This window comes from Raphanus sativus, unplaced genomic scaffold (assembly GCF_000801105.2).
Source record: "Raphanus sativus cultivar WK10039 unplaced genomic scaffold, ASM80110v3 Scaffold3096, whole genome shotgun sequence".
NCBI lineage: Eukaryota > Viridiplantae > Streptophyta > Magnoliopsida > Brassicales > Brassicaceae > Raphanus > Raphanus sativus.
This window is the reverse complement of record NW_026618403.1, coordinates 897-11038: the sequence shown is the minus strand read 5'-3', so window position 1 is coordinate 11038 and position 10142 is coordinate 897. Positions and strand designations below refer to the sequence as shown.

Sequence of the window (10142 nt, the reverse complement as noted above, 5' to 3'; positions counted from 1 at the left end):
TAATAAAATGATCTATTTAGAAGAAAATAAATGACATTTATTTTGAAACATAGATGATATTTATTTACATGTGCATTGAGAACTATATATAATTCTCATGAATAGCTGATTTTACCCTCTAAATTGACTAAATTTGGGGCTGCATAAAGAGTGTTTTCTGAATTAATGTTAGTTCATGTACCATATGCTAGAAATGCGAAAATGGATTTTCTTATTAATAGTAAAAAGTAAATTATATTGCTTTTTGTTTCAAAAGTATATTACATTGTCTTGTAAATATTTTGAACCGTATGTGAGAATGTTTTATATATTAACGATAAAATTTTGTGTTTGATGAAGAAAGATGGATGGACAAAAAAAATTCAATAATGTAGTCTGTTATACATAAGAATATAGTTTCATGTTTTGTGATGCGTAGAATTTTATTTTAAATAACATTTCTACCCAATGGTTAAAAGTTAAATAAAACTATCGATATTTACAAACAGAAAGAAGAGGAAGAAGCAAAAGGTGTATGAAGAGAAATAGGTGAATCCTTGAAGACCGTTTTCGTTTATTTGTTAGTGATTTTGGTGAGAATTTGGTAATATTGATATTGTTGATGTGATTTTCATTGGTTTGGTCAACTGAGAGCTATTTTTTTTTGGGCAGAAAAAAAAAGAATAGCTAGAACGGATATTGTTTGAGATTATTAATTTTCTTAGTATTCTCGCAAATAAATTCACGTAAATATATTGTTAAATTGTCAAATTAGAGATGATTTTTTTTGTAATTGAAAATAGATTGCTATTGATTTGCGTGTATTAACTCTTGAAAAGGACAAACAAACTTTGGATGTCTAACAAGTGCTAAGTTGAACCAATGTGATATATGGCAGAGCAAGATCTATTCAACATATTATGTAGATAGAAGCAGGCATTGCAAGACTGATGATCTTGTGTGAGACTTTGTCATAATAATTCAAGACAATGCGATCAAACTGAAATCAATATGAAGGTGGACTTAGCTTAAACTTCAGACGAGACTGGAAATCCATATATGTTCACGACATATAACTGGAGAGTGGAGACAATGATGTAATAGATGAACTTTCTCCTATGACAGGTGGAAGAGTTATTTTTAGTGATGTGGACAAGAAAAAAATTATAGTGTTGGTTCCACTGAGAATCCAAACCAACCATAACCTGTGTGTTTCAAACTTGGAGAGCGTGTGACGCTGGCTCGGGGTTTGGCGAAGCAACTGGTCGCTCCTCTAGTTGAAGTATCCGGCCCCTTTTTGTTGCCTAGGTTACATTTTTTGGAATACCCCATAAAAGATTTTCTCTATATTTCCCTAAATCTTTATTTTATGTCATGTCTACTCTCCTTTTGTCATAAAGTGTGGAACTAGTCTAAGGAAAATCTCCAAAGAAACAGGTCCCTCTGATTTCGCAGGTAAGAGATCAAGACACAGCCCAAAAGTTACCTTCTGCGAAAAAGATTGATTTAACTTGCTATTGTACTGAATTTTCTGCTTGAACTGGATTCTCTAGAGGTGAAAGTTTCTTCGTTTTCGTCAATGAATTCATTGTTTGATGATGGCTTGAAAAATCACATTCACTAAAACCGGTTTCAAGGCTATTGATGCAACCAGAAGTATAGTTATGCTCGGTGTTAGATCAAGCAAGAACTATTATAAATGAGAGGCATCTAGTAAATATTTGGTGTATGTAAAATTTCAATTGATCTATGGCGCAAGAAGATGGGACATGTTAGTTTTAAGGTTCTAAGTCCACTTCAAACAGTGGCGGAGCCAGAAAGTTTTTCAATTGGGGTCAATTTTATATTAAAATATTAAATTAAAAATATATAAACTAGTCTAAATTAAAATTAAAATTTATTTCCTATTACTGAAAATAAAACTGGTTTGGAATTAAATATTATAAGTAGAGTTTAAAATTAATTTAAACTAATCAATTTTAAAATATAATAAATATTTATATAAGTTATTATTTTACCCAATTTTTACTAGTATTAAAATCTAAATCAAAGGATAGTTTTTAATATATTTGAAAACATTAAAGCTATGATAATTTATCTAAAAAGGATATACATATACCATTAGTTATTAATTTTAGTATGTTAAACATTTCTTTAAGTTTTGGTATGCTCTGCAATTCAAACAAGGGAAATGAATACAAATACATGCTATTTTATTTTATTTAGAAATCTATTTTGTGTAGCTAAAGTTATTTATATGGGTTTATTCGAAATTAAGATGATAAAATAATTTTTTTAGTTGGAGCAGTGTAGATTTCACAAAATATAGGGGTCAGTTACAAATTTGTATTGGGGTCAATGTTGTAAATTTAGACAAAACACTACATATAATTGAAATCAAGTGGGGTCAGCTGACCCCCTACCTTCAACATGTCTCCGCCCCTGACTTCAAAGGAGATGTGGTTCAAAGGTACACAAACTTGAGATATTTTGTAATTCCGAACCTAACGAGTTACCAAAAACTATGGGATTAATCGGGATATACGCAGAGACTAATCTAATTATTATTTTATTTATTATAATATTGAATTTAAATATACAATATAAATATAGTAGAATGTAATACTCCCTCTGTTTTTAAATAATATATGTTTTGAGATTTTCACACTTTTTAATAAAACATATTAAAATTTACTTATTAGTGCATAGTTTTTTGTTATTTTATATTTCCTATATTTCTAAACCAATAAAATTTCAAGAAATGCAATTAATGTTTTTGAGATTCACAATTGTTCATAATTAGTTGACAAAAATTACATTGAAAATATGAAAAATACATCTTTTTGAAATAAAAGAAATTCCTAAAACATACATCTTTAAAAAACAGAGGGAGTAGTTTTTTTGTATGTTATTATCAAAAATTTTATTATCAAAATTTAAATTTATTTTGTTTAACAAAAGTTCGAATTACACATTAGTTTACAAAATCCATTTAAGACTTCAGCCGCCTTGGGATGTACAAAAGAAAAAGAAATAAAAATGTGATTCACGGTAATCGAGGGAAATTCTCATCTAGTAACAATGTGATCATAACTTCTTCTTTTTTACTGGCCGGGAAAGAATAATAAGCAGAGGAGATTCGTAGCAACACGTTTCAAGCATTTCCTGCTTCTCAAAAAATATCTCTCTCTGAGAGGCTTTACCGAATCAACAAAAAAAACTTCAATCTCTCTAAATCTCTGTGTCTCGAGTCTGCTCAAGTGAAAAAAAACCTCCAAGTCATGGGAGATCCCCAAAACGACGACGTCTTTTCCTTCTTCACCACTCCCAACGACTCCGACTTCTCCTCCTCCGCCGCGGCTACTCCCTCCACGCTTTTCAACCCTTGCCCTTACTCCTCCTCCTCCTCCTCCGGCGACGAATCCCACCCCTCCGCCCCCTCCGTCGACGACAGCAACAAGCGAATCGACTACATGATCCAGTTCCTCGACCGTAGGCTCAGCCAAGACGGCAACCTCGACGCGATCGGACCGGAGAGCGACGACCCCGACGGCGGCGGCTCAGATTCTCTCCCGGAGTTCGTCGGGAAGTGCGGCGGGACCGGGATCTTCAAGGTCCCGATCAGGTCCGCGGTCCATCCGAACCGGCCTCCCAGCCTCGACGTCAGGCCTCATCCTCTGAGGGAAAGTCAAATCGGACGGTTCTTGAGGACGATGACGAGCACGGAGAGACAGCTGTGGGCCGGGGCCGAGGACGGTGGGCTGAAGATGTGGGACTTCGAGGGACTGTACGGAAGCGGGAGGGGATCGGAGGTGGAGGATACGGCGCCGTATAAGGAGACGGAGATTGGGTCTAGTGTTGTGTGTATGATTGGAGATGAAGGTAGTAGAGTTGTTTGGAGTGGGCATAGAGACGGGAGGATCAGGTGTTGGAAACTGAGAGATGATGATCATGTGATTGAAGAAGCTTTATCGTGGCAAGCTCATCGTGGTCCGGTTCTCTCCATTGCCATCTCCTCTTACGGTGAGTCTTTAGGGGTTTTAGCAATAGATATGGATTAAGTAGTTAGGAAGACTGGATGTTGATATTGAGATTCTTATTGTGGTAGTCTTGGCTTCAGGACCAAATTGATGTTATTTGTTAGCTAGATTCTGTTTGTGTTGTGAGTCGTGACGGACCAGATGCCTTCCTGGTGCTCTAGAGCCAGATCGGATGCCCGTGCTGCGGGTTAGATGCTCAACTAGAAGTAGATGTCTGTCACCAGAAGACTTTTGGGAGTAATCAACAAAAAAAAAATTTCTTGGACTTAGGTCCAAAGCGGATAATATCATACTAAGCAAGGGTTTGGACATCTGGTGCCTCTAGTTGAGCGTCTGGTCCTCAACACGGGCATCCGGTCTGGCTCCATCTGGCTCAGAAGAGCATCTGGTCCGTCACAACAGTTTGTTTTGCTGACTAACGCATATTTTGGCTCCTCTAGAGACTAGATCTAGTAGACAAGTTGGCTAGGAGTTTTTATTTTATGTAGTCTACAAAACGTTCCTGTCAATTTACTTGTATGGTTAGACAGTAAATATAGTAATGATTCTCTACTGCTTCCATTTATCGTTGTTTGACTCTAAATGTTCGGGGGGAAAATGGTGGGTTCTATTTGTGACCTTGAAACTTCATGCACTTGATCTTCCTTGGGTGGATAGATGATCTCGTTGAGTTAGCCTTTTACTGCCTATTGGAATCTCTTTTTCTACCTCTGAATATAAACTATGGAACCTTTGCAGACGATATTTAGTGTGTTTAACCTTCTCTCATGTTACGCAACTTTTGTTATCGGTTGTCTAGGAGATATATGGTCCGGGTCTGAGGGAGGCGCTCTTAAAGTTTGGCCCTGGGAAGGTCTGGGGAAGTCTCTTTCTGTAAAAATGGAACAGAGGCATATGGCTGTGTTATCAGTAGAGAGATCGTATATTGACCCAAGGAGCCAGAGTTCGGCCTATGGTTATGCTAATACATTGACATCAGATGTTACGTTCTTGGTATCTGATCACACTAGGGCAAAAGTATGGAGTGCTAGTCCCCTGTCGTTTGCTTTGTGGTAAGTCGGAAACCCGTTTTTTCTGCTTTTCTTATGCATTAGCCTTATGATTTTGACTGGTCTCCAAAATTTCAAAGCATTTTAATCAATACATTTGATAAACATTGTCTACTTTTGTATACCATTGACTGTGGTTTTCAATTGCTAGCCACAACCATTAAGTTTACTTGTATAACTCTGTTATGATTTTTGTTTGTCTTCTCTTTATTTATTTGCATGACAGGGATGCTCGCACAAGGGATTTGATCAAAGTGTTCAATATTGATGGGCAGATTGAAAATCGAAATGACATGTCCGTGTTTCCTGATTTTGGCACTGATGATGATACAAAGATGAGGATTGCCACTGCTTCAAGGAAAGAGAAAAGTCAGTCTTCTCTTGGATTCTTTCAGCGGTCGCGTAATGCTCTAATGGGAGCAGCTGATGCTGTTCGCCGTGCTGCAGTGAAAGGGGGGTTTTGTGATGATAGTAAAAGGACCGAGGCCATTGTCATATCTGCTGATGGACTCATTTGGACTGGAACTGCAAACGGTGTAGTTATGCGATGGGATGGGAATGGTAATTGCTTGCAAGAGTTCTCATACCAGTCTTCTGGTATTCTCTGCATGTTTACGTTTTGTTCTCGGCTGTGGGTTGGTTATTCCAATGGAACTGTTCAGGTATTGGACCTTGAGGGAAAGCTGCTTGGAGGATGGGTGGCTCATAGTGGTCCTGTAATAAAAATGGCTATTGGTGGTGGTTATTTATTTACCCTTGCGTATCATGGAGGTATCCGAGGATGGAATGTTACTTCTCCAGGGCCGATTGACAATGTATTGCGGGCTGAGTTGGCTGGGAAAGAATTTTTGTATTCAAGGATCGAGAATCTGAAAATATTAGCTGGTACGTGGAATGTTGGAGAGGGTAGAGCATCAACCGACTCAATTATATCTTGGTTAGGCTGTGCTGCAACTGGAGTTGAGATCGTAGTTGTTGGACTGCAAGAAGTTGAAATGGGAGCAGGAGTTCTTGCAATGTCCGCAGCAAGAGAAACAGTAAGTTGCCGTTTACCTAGTATTGCTGGGAAAGATTTATGTCTTAATTGTGTTATGTGTATGCCATTCTTCTGGCTGATGCAACACCAATGCTATTTAAGTTATGCAATGGTTAACTGCCTCAGTTGATTGGCCTTCATTTTGCGTGATCCTCGTGACATTTGTTTTGCATTAAGTTATTTCTAGTAAATATATTTTTAGAAGCACACGGGCGCGCCCACTCACACACATCTTTTTCATTCTCTTTCTGGTTAAGGAATTAAGTTTTTTTATGCGACAAGCTAATAGCCTATCTGTAAATTTCGTTTTGGTTTTCTGAATTTCTCAAATCTGTTTCCTCGAAAATGCAGGTGGGACTTGAGGGTAGTCCACTAGGTCAGTGGTGGATGGATCTGATAGGGAAAACTTTGGATGAGGGTTCATCGTTTGTTCGTGTTGGCTCTAGGCAGCTAGCAGGGTTGCTCATATGTGTATGGTTAGTCCTTTTTTAATTCACTTATATCTGCTCATTTTTTGACAATTTATGTTTATAGTTGAAGCATACTCCGTGGGTTGTTTAATTCTCAGATGCCAAATGTTCTCTTTCAGTCTCGTTTAGGGAGCAGTTCTTAAATAACAGCATGGGAATAACTTGTCATTTTAAATTATCTTATTTCAGATATGGTTGTTTTTTATTTGTTTTTCTTAAAATATTTAGTCCTAAAGCTAAGGAGAGAGAATAAAGATTTAGGTGTTACTTATCCTTCTTTGTTAACTCTTGAGGATTTTCCCCCCAATTTCTATGCTGCATACTTTTTTCTCTGGCGCGTGTTTTACCATTGCACTTGCCAGTATTGAATGAACTTGATAATTTTATATTCTTATAGAGGATTATACATTTTCAGGGTTAGAAATGACCTTAAGCCTCACGTGGGAGATATTGACGCTGCTGCGGTTCCTTGTGGTTTTGGACGAGCGATTGGTAATAAGGTATGGCGCGTTTTTGGCAATAGTTGCTGACGAATAACATCAACGAAAAATAGGGGACTATGTCAAATATTATTTTGATGTTAACTTTTATGGTTCCACTTTTTAATTTCTTTATCATCTCATCTCCATAATTACAGAAAAAATTTGTCTTTTCAGGGAGCGGTAGGTGTTCGACTCAGAATTTATGATCGAATACTGTGCTTTGTGAATTGTCATTTTGCTGCACACCTTGAAGCTGTCAGCCGGCGAAATGCTGACTTCGACCATGTTTATCGAACAATGGCCTTTTCACGCCAGTCTAGTTCACTCAATTCAGGAGCTGGTATGCTGCGAAATATATTCCTCTCCTGCTCTGTTGCCTTCTTGGCTTATCGATTTTGGCCTATTCATTGGTCTCTCTTGTTCTTGATATCTTCCATTGCAGCTAGTGCTTCATATGGTGTTTCAGTGCCTCGTGGTGGAAATGTACGTAGTTCCTTTGCTTTGTTTTAGTTTTTTTTTCTTCCTATCATTCTTGTTTCGTTCCTATTCTTCTTTCTTTCAGAGACTGTTATGTGTAATTTTCTTCAAAAGTCTAAAAGCTATATTTTCACAGGCTGTCAACACATTTGAAGCGAGGCCTGAATTATCTGAAGCAGACATGATCGTATTTCTTGGAGATTTTAACTACCGCTTGGACGATATAACTTACGATGAAACAAGGGATTTCATTTCTCAAAGATGCTTTGACTGGCTAAGAGAAAAAGACCAGCTACGTGCTGAAATGGAAGCTGGGAATGTTTTTCAAGGGATGCGTGAAGCAATTATCAGGTTTCCTCCAACATACAAGTTTGAAAGGCACCAAGCTGGTTTAGCAGGTCAGTGATTTTCTCTTTGTTGCTTCTAATAATTTTCCTATGTATAATCATAGTTCAAGGTTCTGTTCCAAATCTTTCTTTCTTTTTTTCTCTTTCATCGTTTCAAATCTTTCCTAAGTTGCATTATGAATTGTTAACACCCAAGTTTTTCTCTGCTAGCTAGGTAGCCTAGAACCTACAGGTCAATCATTTGAAAAGTTGAGAATGTGGATTTCTCCTTAGTACAGTAGTTACTTACAGAGGAACACTACAAACTATAGTTTGAAAAGTCGGCCTTGCATCTGCGTAGGAAGTTTGAAAATATGTGACAGCAAACTTTCTGCTGGCTTCTATAATATGGTCACATGATTTTTCAATGGGAATTGAACGGGCACTGATTTACCGAAACCGTATTTGAACATTGAAGCTGTGTGTTTTTGCAGGATATGATTCTGGGGAAAAGAAGCGGATTCCTGCCTGGTGCGATAGGATTCTATATCGGGATAACAAGAGTCATTTGGGAGCTGACTGCAGTTTGGATTGTCCAGTAGTGTCTTCTGTGTCACAGTAAGCTTCCTATTTTACCCTGGATACATTCAGTAGGTTTCTGTGTCAGTTCACGGTAAAAAAATAGAAAGCATACTTGATTACGGTAGGTTTCCATATGTTTTATAAGATCATTAACAGATGATGAAAAGTGTGTCAGTCCTCATTTGAGTTAACAAGTTTTTAGTTTACTATAAAACGGAGGCTGACGCTACTTAAGAGTCCTTGAGATACAGATTTGAATAAATCATGCTTTATGTGACCCTACCCTCTCTAATTAAACCTCGAATTGAGACTTGAACTTGTTTATTTTGTTTTTGTAAGGTATGATGCGTGCATGGATGTAACAGACAGTGATCACAAGCCCGTGCGCTGTGTATTTAGCGTCAAGATTGCCCGGGTGGATGAATCAGTTAGGAGACAAGAATTGGGGAACATCATAAACACGAATAAGAAAATCAAGGTCATGCTTGGAGAGTTAAGCAAGGTTCCAGAAACAGTTGTCAGCACTAATAATATAATTCTCCAAAATCATGATTCGACGATTCTGCGTATCACGAATAAGAGCGAGAAGCACATTGCTTTCTTCAAAATAATCTGTGAAGGTCAGTCTATCATCGAGGAAGACGGTCAGGCTCACGACCACCAAGCAAGAGGCTCTTTCGGGTTTCCCCAGTGGCTGGAGGTTAGTTCTTCTTTTGATTTCGTGGAGCTTATTTTGGATTCGATTTCACTAACTGCTTATTTTCTTTGAGCAGGTGTCTCCAGGAACGGGGATAATCAAGCCGAACCAAATAGCCGAGGTCTCAGTCCGCCTCGAAGACTTCCCAACAGTAGAAGAGTATGTGGACGGTGTTGCACAGAACTCATGGTGTGAAGACACGAGAGATGAGGAAGTCATATTGGTGCTCGTGGTGCACGGGAGGTTCTCGACCCAAACGAAAAACCATAGAATCCGTGTGCGTCATATCCCTCGGTGTGCATCCACGGCAAAGAAACATTACGATGATAGACCCAAAACCTCAGGACAAGTAAACGCTCTTCATCGATCCGATTATCAACAGCTAAGCAATACGCTTGATGTGGTTGAGAAGTTAAAGGGACTTGCACAGTCCATTGAAGAGGAGCCACCTCTCTCTTGGAGGGGTCTTTTGTAAGTGTACATGTACATACAGTGGGATGAAACCAACGTCCTCCAATTTGCAACTCTTGCTTTTTATGGATTCTAATGGGGAAACTTGTGTGAAAAGACCACAAAAGAAAGTAATTAGCTTCTTGCGTTTTTTGTTTTAGAGGCTAATATGTTGTTGAGTAATGGATTTGTAATGTAACTTTTATTGTTGATGTATCTCTCTCAATAATACTTTGATAACTAAAGTGATGAATTTGTATTAATATTATTGAGTAGTATCACACTATAAATGACCCTACCAATATGCTATTTTGATAATCTCTAGCAAAAAGATGCATTATATTTACGAAAATGTCAGTGTATTTGCTCATTTTTTACCGAGCCACCATATAGAGTAAACCCACTATAAATTTAATATTTTTGCTTTAACAATCATATACATTGATTAAATACAAATTCATAACTTTAAAGAAAAAAAATAATACAATGTTTTTTTTTGGTATGAACTTTATAATTTTTATAAATTCATTATTTTAATAGGAACATACATTTTT

General features: G+C 37.6%; 1 protein-coding gene across 1 annotated transcript; it reads left to right on the top strand.

Annotated features, from left to right (window-relative positions):
• Positions 1 to 3069: 3069 nt before the first annotated feature.
• Positions 3070 to 9833, top strand: LOC108832622 (type II inositol polyphosphate 5-phosphatase 15-like). The gene is made up of 11 exons (XM_057000939.1): positions 3070 to 4002; positions 4819 to 5071; positions 5295 to 6105; positions 6456 to 6580; positions 6990 to 7074; positions 7231 to 7396; positions 7499 to 7539; positions 7670 to 7931; positions 8354 to 8477; positions 8781 to 9141; positions 9215 to 9833. Exons 1-11 carry the CDS (start codon positions 3261 to 3263, stop codon positions 9611 to 9613), a joined length of 3369 nt encoding a protein of 1122 aa, XP_056856919.1. The 5' UTR covers positions 3070 to 3260; the 3' UTR covers positions 9614 to 9833.
• Positions 9834 to 10142: the final 309 nt, after the last annotated feature.

Coding starts and splice junctions, on each gene's coding strand:
- LOC108832622 (XM_057000939.1), top strand. CDS start 3,261: ATGGGAGATCCCCAAAACGACGACGTCTTTTCCTTCTTCACCACTCCC. Junction 6,106..6,455: donor TGTCCGCAGCAAGAGAAACA/GTAAGTTGCCGT, acceptor TCGAAAATGCAG/GTGGGACTTGAGGGTAGTCC. Junction 7,075..7,230: donor GACGAGCGATTGGTAATAAG/GTATGGCGCGTT, acceptor TTGTCTTTTCAG/GGAGCGGTAGGTGTTCGACT.